General features: G+C 40.5%; 1 protein-coding gene across 7 annotated transcripts in view; it reads right to left on the bottom strand.

The window, feature by feature from the left end:
- Positions 1 to 13,181, bottom strand: part of LOC106875077 (E3 ubiquitin-protein ligase MARCHF5) — a 75,706-nt gene that overhangs the window by 15,361 nt on the left and 47,164 nt on the right. For 4 of the 7 annotated variants that reach the window (XM_014923045.3, XM_014923042.3, XM_014923044.3 and 1 more), the window contains exon 4: positions 3,336 to 3,466. In XM_014923045.3, coding sequence (XP_014778531.1) covers positions 3,336 to 3,466 — 131 coding nt within the window. Of the gene's footprint in view, positions 1 to 205; positions 275 to 3,335; positions 3,467 to 13,181 lie in introns of all 7 variants that reach the window. The other 3 variants (XM_089362501.1, XM_089362499.1, XM_089362500.1) reach the window with 1 other exon arrangement.

Here is a 13,181-nt window from a genome sequence, read left to right as displayed (position 1 = left end):
AGCGCAGTCTCCGCTCGCTCAGTTCATATGTTTATCTTGTTGTGTTTTTCCTTGTGTTTTTGTCTAGTTTCGTGCATTTGCTGCTATTATTTTATAATAATTAGTTGTGTTAGCCATGGGTCCTAAGAAGGTTAGTGCAAAGGACGGTGCTGAGAAGAAAAAGCTAATCATGACAGAATTGAAGAATGAAATCATAGATACACACAAGAGAGGAATGCTTGTAGTGGACATAGCACATCAATACGACCAAAGCAGGTTGACAATCTGCACCATCCTGAAGAAAAAAGACGAGATCAAGACCATTACAACAGCAGTGGGTGTCTCCAGGCTCTCTGAGCAATGCACATCTATCCATGAAAGGATGGAAAAATTGCTTCTCCTGAAGTAACATGCAGGGGATACGATTACGGAGACCATCATCTGCAAGAAGACACAAGCGCTGCATGGGGATCTCCTGAAGCACAACCCTGGAACATTGATGGTGGTGACATCAGCAGACGCATTTAAGGCTAGTCGCGGCTGGTGTTTATAGCGTCATCAGGTATGGAGAAGCAGCGAGGTTCTGACACAAAAGGCAGCTGAAGATTTCATGCATGAATTCCATCAGCTCATCACAGCTAAGGGGTACATCGTACAACAGGTATTCAACTGTGATGAAATTGGCCTTTTTTGAAAAAAAATGCCCAGAAGAACCTACATAATTGCAGAGGAAAAGAAAATGCCAGGCTATAAGACTATGTAAGATAGGCTCTCACCCTTTGTATCAATGCAAGTGGAAACTTGAAGATTAAGCCACTCTTTTTCTACCATTCCGAAAACCTACAAGCATTCAAGTCACTCAAAATCCTGATGGAGAAGCTACAGGTCATATGGAGGGCAAATATTAAAGCCTGGGTCACCAGGCAATTCTTCTCCAAGTGGATCAACCTTGTCTTCAGACCAGCAGTGAAAAAGATCTTCCTCTCAAGACCCTCTTCATCCTCAACAATCCTTGAAGATGATATCCTGGATGAATTCAAATTTATAAAAGTTCTGTACCTTTCACATAACACCACCCCCATCTTGTAGCCCATGCACCAACAGGTTATTTCCGATTTTAAGAAATTGTACAACAAACACCTGTTTCGTCAGTGATTTGAAGTCACCGAAAATACAAATCTAACCCTTCATGAGTTTTGGAAGGAGCACTGCAACATTGTAAACTACCTGAAAATCATCAATATGGCCCGTCAGGGTGGAATGAGAACGCTGAATTTTGCATGGAGAAAACTGTGGCCTGACAGCATATCCTAAAGAGACTTCGAGGGGTTTGAGTCTGAGACACCTGTAGTCGAGGAGATAGTGTTTCTTGGCAAGTCCATGGGCCTTAAAGTTGATGATGGAGACATTAACAATCTTGTTGAGAAACACTCAGAGGAGCTGATGAACTCCTGCAGCTTCAGGAGCAGCAGCATTTGGATGCGGTGGAAGAGATTGGTTCCCTAGAAGCGGACAGTGTAGCAGAGAATGCTATCTCTACAATTGACATAAAGGTAGTGTTGGCAAAGTGGCAGTATGTTTCTGAATTTGTAGATAATCATCATCCTGAAAAGGTATCTACAGGTCATGCAACTGCTTAATTTAATGACACTGCTCTGATGCATTTACGCAACATTTTGAAAGGCAGGAAAAAGCAAACTTCTCTTGATATATTTCTAATGAAACAATCTGAAAGTGTAAAAAGAGAAGAAAGTGTGTCCAAAAAGCCTAAATTAAGCGAAGTGAGAGAGAAAACGTCAGAAATTGTTCTTCCTGAAGTCTTAATGGAAGGAGATTCTCCTTCCCAACAGTAATCCTTCTCCTCTCTGCTCTATTGTCTTCCTCGCACACAAATCATCCCATCTTTAAGGTAATTCAGTTAATAAATCCAGTTTACATATTTCTTTTGCATTCTCTTTTTTATAATTGACAATTTACTTGTAACTATACCTTTTCCGTTTTAAAACCCATAAAAAAATTAATTTCGAGTGGTTTGGTGGGACTGAAACAGATTGATTATATTTTAGTTAATTTCAATGATGAAAATTGATTTGTAGAACGAGTAAATTGTAAAACGAGCTTGGTCATGGAATGAATGAAATTCATACTGTGAGGTATCAGTGTTTGATGAAATTCCACTCTTAAAAATCCAGATCATGAAACTCCATGTGCTACTGCTCATCATAACCAGGATCCTTCTTTCTGCATCTTAACACTAACTCATTTCTCTTCAGATAATGCTAGCACCTTCTTGTTCTTTCAATGAGCTTTGTTATAGCAAAGCGTTATGCTGCTACTTAAAGCCAACCATTCCACAAGGCACTGCAGCCACTCATTCCACAAGGCACCACAGCAACCAACACCCTATACCTTAACCACAACTCTCAGCCTCAACAGCCTTAGCTGCTCTCCAGTTCTGTCCTGTCTTGATCTCAGCTCTTACTTACCAGGCCTAACATATCAACTGTGGCTAACCAGCCTTTCAGATTGCAATCAAACACTTATCCCAACCTCTTCACTGGTTTCTCAGTGATGGATGGTTTCTGTATGCTAGCAAATAAGAAGCTGAATTTGCTGACTCTGCCTTTCTTCAGCTCAAGAGATCTGGATTTAAATGGTTTATAATTCAAGTGAGCCCACTTTATCAGTTCCTCAAAGCCCTTCAGGATCCTCTTGCCCTACCTCTTTCCCCATGACATATTGTTAGTTAGGTCATTGATATAAAAGCCCTAATGGAAGCTGGACACTAGACATGGTGGATGGTCTCCTGTACTGAACTACACTCAACTTCCCCAGCTTATTGATAGTAAGCACAAAAGGAAGATGCAAGTGACACCTCCAGTGGTGATACCCTTCTCAGGCTTGTGACATTCTAATTTAGAAGCAGCAGAAACCCTCAGAGTGAAGCTGTTTAGTAGCCCAGAATGAGGTTTCTGAACCGTTTTGAAATAACATGGTGCCTGTTCAAAGCCTCTCCAACTAGTGATCCACATAGCCTAATAACTTTCTGAACCAGAGCATTAAATGTTTATGTTCTTCAGAATGTAGCTGTCAGGCACCAAGCAACAATACTAAAGAATATTTCACTTCAACACTGGGCAGCAAGATTATTCTAAACTGATTGATAGTCTTCAAATTTTCTGTCTTTGGAATCCATGAATGTGTGAACGTGTGTGAGCATGTGTGTGCATGTATATACACACACACTCAGACAGGTATATACAAAATATTTCTTTTTAAAAGTAAAGCTGAAGACCAAGAGTACATTGCATAAGACAATGTGAAATTGAAATAATTGAACCAAGCTATAAACATACCTGCATCACAGTAACAGCCCCATATGTAACAGCCATCCAATAGACTGAGCCTATAAATATACCTCCAGCCAAGAATGGACACATCTTATAGATGACTTTGTCTGTCATGTCCATTATATATACAAGACGACCTGTAGTGAAAGAAAAACAAAGATTAGAATTGTAGCTAAAAAGGGAATTGATAAAATTTAAAAATGACAATTCTGTGGTTCAAATCTCTTGTCAACTCACGATACAGTAAAATGAATAAATATATGAAGGTTTAACCCTTTAGCATTTAAACTGGCCATATCCAGCCCAAATATTTTATCTGTTCTATATTCAAACCAGCCAGATCTGTCATTTCAAAAAGCAACAATCACATTATTGAACTCTCAAAGCTACAAGAAAATGCATGATTAATTTAAAACAATATAAATAAGCTTTACATTTGAGAGAAAAATCTGAATGCTAAAGGGTTAGTCTATTTTTCATTTCCTGAGTTTCATTAAGGATGACTTAGCTCTGCCTTGCATTTATTCTTTTAAAAATCTCTTCTATGCCATACAAACACAAAAAGCATATACATGCAAAATTAACAGCAGCATTAATAAATCCCATTTGTTCATGTTTGTATGTCAGTGTAAGTTAGTCAACTTATATCATTGATTCAATGTCAGTTAGACACAATTTTTGCTGACTTCTCTATGCACAGTCTGTAAATTTATTATTTGTACACAACTATCTTTTCTAATGTAAGACTTGAAAATACGAGCATTATCATTTTGAAAATCTCTCATAATTTAATGCAAGAGTAAATGCTCAATAGTAATTATTGCATTTTACTCTAACTAATCTGTACATCCTTCTTGACTTTTCCCTTTCTATTATCAAATGGCTTGCATTTACAACAGATTGACATAGGTTGATATTTGAATTGTTACAGGGTAGTAATTGTGCAGCAGAAATGAAGGTAGTATAGGAGTTCTAGCAAATACTATCCTTGGAGGAAATATGAATAAGTTGATGAGGATAGAAAAGAAAGGAAGATATAATTCAAAAGTGAACAAACAACTGCAGCATTGGTGAGCAAAAGTTGTTAGATAAATAGCCTTTACTCGGATGTGATCAAGAATGTTCCACGTTTGCAATACTCATATTAAATGTTATGCTTGGTTGTGAGGGGGCATAAGTAAAGACTTAAGAATTAAGACCAATAACATGCTCGAAATTAAAGTATATCATTGAAAAGGATGCACCCTATTTCTGTGTACACAAGCTACGGTAATCTAATATTTCTGCAATTAGTGTGTTATGTTGTATATAACACATTTCCACTCTTTCCATTGCAAGCTTCACTTTAACTTCCTTTGTAAAAGATAAGTAGTGGCTGGGGATTGCAGTATTTTCTGTCCCTGAAGAAGAAGATATATCTTTATCATTCTCTATGTTAAGGATGTGCTGTGGCCAAGACAAATCTACAATGATGGTGAGATGTAGGAGTTGTAGTGACCTTGAGGAATCTAGTTGAGTACTGATCATATTCAGATAGCTTACAAGACCGCTTTCTTTATATGTCTTGTGAGTATGCTTTTTTAATGTTGAAGAACTGAAAATGGGCATGATGTTGCTGGAAAATGTTTCTGAGGTTTCTGTTCATGTAGTGCAAGTTTAGCATGAGGTGTCTAGGTTATAAATGGATGACACTTTGGTATGAAAGGTTATCAAGGAATGAAGGGTGATAACATATGCATAGGAATGAGTGTTGGAAGTAATAACTGGTAAGTAATTGATATTTGAGAGAAACAGTGTATCAGAGAGAGTTCCATTAGTCATGATGATGCAATCTGACAGGAAGCCTCCAATCCAAGAGACAAGAAATGGAAGAAGCACATAGGAACAGAGGAAATTCATATACCATGTACAGTCAAATGCTTTGCAACAACAATAATGTTAGCAACATTTTCAAGGGTGAGGGCAACCGAGATTTAGGCTTTCAGTAAATATGGCTTTATGAAAGCCATACTGTTGATCATTAAGTTGGAAGAGGGATTCAATGGTTGTTATTGATGATCTCCATGACCTTCAAGATGTTGAAAGTGAGAGCAATAGGTCAATAATTGATGATATCAGATCCCTTCTTGTGAATGGGACACACAAGCATGTTTCTAAAGATGGGACAAATCTCTGAAAGAGAGAGTTTGAAGAGTTTGGTGAAGAGTAAAGGTTAGTGCTAGGGTACACTGTTTATGAGTAACAAAAGGAACTTTGTCAGGGCTGGTGCCTAGTAACCAGAAATGCTAGAGCACTTGGCATATATGAGTGTAGAGTAAGCCTGATGGAATGGAGCAGGATAGTTTGCAATGGAGTTGAGTGCAAAAGAGGATTATATGAAGTTGATAAAAAAATTATTTTAGTAAGGGACCAAAAAGAATCTTCTGAGCAGGAGGTAGAACTGCTTGCTGACTGTGACACTGAAGGGTATCCTTAGCATTTCTAATAACTGTTGGATCAGGTGATGAAAGTCAGAGAGAGGGTCATAACCCAACTAATTTGGGAGGGAGTTAGATTAGATGAGATGCAATTTGGGTTTGTGCCAGGTAGAAGCACCACTGATGCTATATTTCTGGTAAGATAGTTGCAAGAGAAATTCCTAGCCAAAGAAAAACCTCTGTACTTGGTTTTGCTGACACGGAGAAATCCTTTGACAGGGTCCCCTGACCCCTTATCTGGTGGTCAATGCAGAAACTAGGGATAGATGTGTGTTTGGTGAGAGCTGTACAAGCTATGTACAGGGATGCTGTCAGTAAGGTGAAGGTTGGCTATGAGTATAGCAAAAAATTCTAGGTAGAAGCAGGGGTTCACCAAGAATCACAGTCCTCAGCCCCCTCTTGTTCACCATATTCCTCCAGGCAATAACAGAGAAATTCAAGACAAGCTGTCCCTGGGAGCTCCTCTATGCTGATGACTTTGCTCTGACAGCTGAGTCACTACCACAACTAGAGAAGAAGTTTCAGGTGTGGAAGCAAGGTTTAGGATTGAAGGCCCTTAAAGTTAAACTAGGAAAAACCAATCTTAGTAAGTAGGAAGGCAGACGAATCACAAATCCCTTCAGGCTGATGGCTCTACTTGATCTGTAGAAAAGGCGTAAATAGAAAGTCAATAAAATGTACCCAGTGTAAGCTATGGACACATAAGAGATGCAGCAATATCAAAAGAAGGTTAACTGGGAAGATAGTTTTTGTGTGCGGAAGATGCACAAGTGCAATAAGCACCGAAAATGTACAGAAAACAGATTCCATTACATGCCAGGGGGATAAAACCAGAAGTAGTTGATAGCTTCCGTTACCTAGGTGACCAAGTCAGTAGCAGGGGTGCATGCTTCGAGAGCACAGCTGCTAGAATAAGAATAGGCTGGTCAAAGTTCAGAGAGCTCCAACCTCTGCTGGTAACAAAGGGGCTCTCGCTCAGAGTGAAAGGTAGACTGTATGATGCCTGTGTGCAAACAGCCATGCTACATGGCAGTGAAACATGGGCTGTGACTGCTGAAGACATGTGTAGGCTTGAAAGAAATGAAACTGGTATGCTCTGCTGGATGCGTAATGTTAGTGTGCATACATGACAGAGTGTAAGTGCCTTGAGAGCAAAGTAAGACATAAGAAGCATCAGATGTCATGTGCAAGAGAGACGACTGTGCTGGTATGGTCATGTGTTGTGCAAGGATGAGAACAGCTGTGTGAAGAAGTGTCACACCCTAACAGTGGAGGGAACCTGTGGAAGAGGTAGACCCATGAAGACATGTGATGAGGTGTTAAAGCAAAACCATCGAACATTAGGCCTCAAAGAGGTAATGACAAGTGACTGAGACCTTTGGAGATATGCCGTGCTTGAGAAGGTCCGGCGAGACAAGTGAGATTTTAGTCGTGGCCAATACTAGTGTTGCATCACTGGCCCATTTAGATGCACCCTTCTATTGTTGGGCAACATGCCATGCTTGTGAAGACCCTTTGAACAGAGTGAAATCATAGTCGTGGCTAATGGCCAGTGCCACCTGACTAGCACATAAAAAGTGCACCATTTGAGCATGACTGATGCCAGTGCCACCTGACTGGCACCCATGCCGATGGCACATAAAAAGCATCATTCAAGCATGGCTGATGCTGCGTGACTGGCTCCTGTGCTGGTGACATGTAAAAAGCACCCACTACACTCTTGGAGCGCTTGGTGTTAGGAAAGGCATCCAAATCAGATTAGATCCTGGTGAAGCCTCTTAGCCTGCCAGTTCTCAGTCAAACCATTTGACCCATGCCAGCATGGAAAACAGACGCTAAACAATGATGATGATGATGATGTTGCAGAGTTGGGTAAAAGTTGGCCAGCTTATAATGGTAGATAATTTTCTCCAATCACTGTAAGCAATGTTCTTTATTGGAACTGTGGCTGTGAAGCAGCAGTGGTAGTGTGAGGGATACAGAACATCTTTAGAGTATGGTTTCAATCATCCTCATAGTTGTCTGATAGGTCAAGGCTGACTTTAAAATTCAGTTCCATATTACTAACAATTGCAACTGCACCATTTTCATTGCACATAAGCTCTGAAATGAGATCTACATAAGCAAAATGAAATGGAAATAGAGGACTGCTTCCACAAACACATCATGCCAATGTCCAGAAAAGTGTGAAAAGAGTCAGAAAATTCATGGTATCTCATTTCAATCCAACAGACTATTTTAGTGTACCGGCAGATCCTTTCACACCTACAGACATAAATAGAAACACATCAGCTTTATCCTTGAAAAGCCTCTATCTATCAGTATCAATGAATGCTTATGTTCTTTATTATCTGTCCCTACTTTTTAACAACCCCTCCATATCACCTCCTCCATTATTTCTTCATAGCAATCTAACGTGTTTCTATAGACTTAGCTATATATCACTTGGGCTTCATATCCAATCCTGCTAGCTCCTTTCCCTTTGCAAGAATGGATGGTTTTTTTTTTTTGTCTTTCACCAGTTGAATCCTATGACTTTTCTATCTTTTTATTGTTTACCCTCTCCAGTTCTTTCCTCACCTATATTTTGTATTTAAGTGTACGTAGCATGGCTATATATCCGTACATATGTGTGTCTGTGTGTGCGTGCATATTTACATAAATAATTATGTACTCTATATTTCTTTGGTTTAATCATTTAATTTAATCTGTCTCTTTTATCTCTTCGTTGCTGTTTTGTGACCTTATCAGCAGTCTCTGTCTTCGTTTCTTCTTACATTCCCAGCCATATTTACAATATTCATTGGCAAAAGGAGCTGCAACCTTAAAATTCACTTCATAAATTGTATTTTCATAAACTTCTATTGCACAACTGATTTTAACCAATGTAACATCATTATCATCATCATCAGCAGATTATTATTCAGAGTGTGTGTTCGTGTGAGAGAGAGAAAGGTTTTGCATTTGTGTATATTTACTATACGCGTGCACATGTAAACACGCACATACACACACTTCCACTGACTCATTCAAGCAGGTCGGCTGACTATTGGCATGTGCTGGTGCATGTGTATGTGTGTGTGTGTGTGTCACCCATCTGCCCATATCATAGCTACCAGCAGCTGATGGAAGTTTGATCGATATTCTTGTTAGCAACACTGTGATGACAGTGGGAGGAGAAGGAGACTGTATTAATATTTTGACATGTTGGTTAATTTATGCAGCTAGCACAGGATGGCTCTTCTGCTGATGTATACAAAGGGAAGAGGGGGAATGGAGGATAATGATGTTGCTGCTCATGATGATTATATATGAAGGGAAGAGGGGAAAGTGGAGGATAGGGCTGCTACTGCTGCTGATGTATATGAAAAGAGAAGGGGGGGTGGAGGACAGTGTTGCGGATGATGTGTATAGGAAGAAACTAGAAGTGGAGGATAGTGCTACAGCTGCTACTATGTGTGTGTGTGTGTGTTTTTATATATATATATATATATATATATATACACATATATCACTTAGTGGGGAGTAAGGGTCATAACTTAGCGTGTGAAAGATACAGAAGTGAATGATTGCGTGTGTGTATGAGTAATGTTATTGCTGTTTTGTAGTTCCGTTTTCAGATCTGATCCATGAAAAATAGGAAGTCAGCTGACTGAGTGCATCCACAATTTCAAGTATACTACTTCACTGGAAGCAATACTGTCACATGTATATGGAGTGCAATATGGCAATCTGGCCATGAAACATTTCTTTCATTGTCCCATCTATTCCTGTAAGACTCTAGGTTCCACTGAATGTAAAGCAAGAAAAGTGTCCTTGATCAAAGGAATAGTATATATATATATATATATATATATATATATATATATATTCATCATCATCATCGTTTAACGTCCGCTTTCCATGCTAGCAGGGGTTGGACGATTTGACTGAGGACTGGTGAAACCGGATGGCAACACCAGGCTCATATATTATATATATATATATATATATATATATATATATATATATATATATATATGTATGTATGTATATGTATATATTCTTTATTTGTGAACTAAGGCTACCATTGGTTTCATGTTAAGAAGAGCAGGAAAATATAAATAGGCACAGGGAGGAATATAGATGTTGCATGGATGGTAGTCGAACCAAGAAAGAGAGGTCAGGCCTGGCCGAACACCGGCCATGTGGGGAGAGAACAGGGAGAGGCAGGGGGATACAAGAATTAAGGAGGGGCAAGAATAAAATGAAAGAGACACAGTGAAGTGAAAGAGGAGGGGAAGTGAGCATGAAGAGAAGGCTAGGAAATGCAAGAGAGGGGGAACGAAAGAACAAAGAGTGGAATGAAAGAAGTATGAAAGGGCTGATATAAAGAAGGAAAGAATGAAAAGCATAATAGAGTCATACAAAATTTAGATATATACTTACATATAAGAGACCAAAGTGTATGTACGCCAATGTATACACACACACACACACACACACATATATATATATATCATCATCATCATCATCGTTTAACGTCTGCTTTCCATGGTATCATGGGTTGGACGATTTGACTGAGGACTGGCAAGCCAGAAAGCTGCACCAGGCTCCAATCTGATCTGGCAGAGTTTCTACATACAGCTGGATGCCCTTCCTAACGCCAACCACTCCGAGAGTGTAGTGGGTACTTTTACGTGCTACTGGCACGAGGGCCAGTCACATGGTCTGGCAACAGCCACGCTCAAAAAGGTGTTTTTTACGTGCCACCTGCACGGGAGCCAGTCCAGCGGCACTGGCAACGACCTCGCTCGAATGATTTTCTAACGTGCCACCAGCACAAGTGCTAGAAGGCAACGCTGGTAACAATTACGCTCTAATGTTGCTATTTACGGGCCACTAGCACGGAAGCCAGATAGCTGCTCTGGCAATGAACACGTTCGACAGTGCTGTTAGTGCTCCACTGGTGCATTAGGTGTATAACAGTTGGGTTAGAATATGTTGCATCATGCAAGTGGAAAGGACTTTCTGGAAAGTTATGATGGAGGTTGAACTTGACTGTTTACAACCAAGGGCTGTAGTATGTGAGAGTTTGTCCTACCCTTGCAAGTAGATGATGATGATAGTGGTTTGTGTAGTTGATCATAACTATATGTTTTTTAATTTTATTTCTTTCAGATACAATGCCAAGAGGAGACATTGGAGACGTACTAAGCTGAAGATGTAAGAATGGAAAACAAATCTTCACCAGTTTGGTTATAGTTCCTTGTTGGACATTCTTGGTTTCTCAAACATTGCCAAAATAAATGGACTTCATAAACCCATAATTTGTCTTTTCTTGATTTCACTCTTATGTTGGTGTCCTTATTACTGGATGTATTTCTTTTTATAATTAACATGGAAGTCTGTAAACAAGTCCTGTCTTCTTCAGGAATGGCTGTGTTAGAGATTTCTCTGGTATGGCTGAGTTGCATGGTGTCTAATTAATGTTCGTTAACCCTTTCGATACCAACCTGGCTGAAACCGCCTCTGGCTCTAGTACAAATGTTTTGTTTTTGTAAGCTCTGAATTGAAATCTTCCAAACCTCAGTCACAATTTATGTTCATAACACTAGCTGAATGATAAGTAAGTTATTTTACTAAATTCTTTGTTATGTAAAATTAATTGAAAACACAGCATCTCAAAATAAATATGGTAACAAAAGGGTTAACCTCATTCTCTGTTTTCTGTGTTATTATAATTTTCTAATGGAAACAGAAAGAAGCCTGTCCTCTGTGTTTGTGGTGACTAATAGGCTAAGTTCCAGGCTTAAAAAAAGTAAATGCTGGTGTCGATTGATTCAACTAAAATGTTCTTCAAGGTGTCGTGTTTCCATCATGGCTGCAGTCTAACTCATGACAATCTTAACTAGTTCAATGGGGTTTTACTTATAGACATTGTAGTTGATCTGTGCTTAAAAAGGTATATATATGTATATATATGTATATATGTGTGTGTGTGTGTGTGTATATATATATATATATATATATATATATATATATATAACGTGAGAGAGTTAGGGGTTGGGGGTATATATATATATATATATATAACGTGAGAGAGTTAGGGGTTGGGGGTATATATATATATATATATATATTGTCCAATCCTTCCATCCTGCCCTCCACTTCTCCTGCACTATCTCTGACACCTCTGTCCCCTTTCTTGACATTTCGGTCAGCATTCATCACTCCACTCTTACCACCTCCATCCACTACAAACACACACTCTTATCTTAACTTCTCCTCCTCCCACCCTAAACACAGCAAGCTTTCCATTCCCTATTCCCAATTCCCCCGTCTACGCAGGCTCTGTAGTGACAACCATGACTTTGAGACTCAGTCTCAACTCATGGCTCACCACTTCAGCCTACGGGGATATCTCCTTACTACTATCCACACCACCCTTGCATGTTCCGTGGACTGTACATCTGCTCTCTCCCCCCCGAACCCGCCCTGCCGTCTCCCGCTTCTCCTCACCTACCATCCCACCACACCATTCTCTGAGATTTCCGACGCCTCCAGTCCGACCCCTCCACCTCCCACATCTTCCCTAACCGCCCCCTCCCCTCCTTCAAACGAGCCCATAACCTACAAGACCTCTTGGTCCACAGCTTCTCCCCAACCCAACCTCCTAACCTGGCTCGTTCCCTTGCTCCCGCACTTGCCCTTACCTCTCCAACACCACCCTCCTCACCAATACCCATCATCGACCCTATCGCATCACCAACTCCTTCACTTGCACTTCTACCAACATCATCTATTGCATCTCCTCTTCTCTCTGCCATTCTCTGTACATTACACAAACGCAGTGCCACCTCGCTGACCGATTCGCAGAACACCTCCAAGGCATCAACATTTGCAATGATACCCCGGTGTCACGCTATTTCCGCTCTACCGGTCACTCCTTGCAGCAAAACCTATCCGTGTTTGGATTGTCCTTGCACAGGGGCCATCCGGACTCCCGTTTGCACAGTGAACAGGGATTGATCTTCTCTCTTCGCTCCTTTGCGCCACATGAGCTCAACTCCCCGCCCCTCTTCATCTAACCCCTCCCCCTCCCTCCCACCCACCTCTCCGACTCCTACTTCTCTTCACCCCCTACTCTTTCTCTCTCCTTGCTTTGTCCCTCCTCCTATACCCACCTTCCCCTTTCTTATATCCACCTTCCCCCTTCATTGTCAATCCTCCCTCATAAGCCCATCCCATCCCTTACACCCACCCCAACCTCTGCCTACCCACATACCCCTACCTCTACCCCCACCCTCAGCCTAACACACACTCTGCCCATGCTTTCCCCACACTCGCCTCCCCCACCTCCCAACACCCTCACATCACACCATGCTACACCATA

The sequence above is a fragment of the Octopus bimaculoides genome, chromosome 14, assembly GCF_046866305.1.
Source record: "Octopus bimaculoides isolate indiv1 chromosome 14, ASM4686630v1, whole genome shotgun sequence".
In the NCBI taxonomy this organism is placed as follows: domain Eukaryota; kingdom Metazoa; phylum Mollusca; class Cephalopoda; order Octopoda; family Octopodidae; genus Octopus; species Octopus bimaculoides.
Note: the sequence above shows the minus strand (reverse complement) of the source record. Positions and strands in the feature narration are given on the sequence as shown.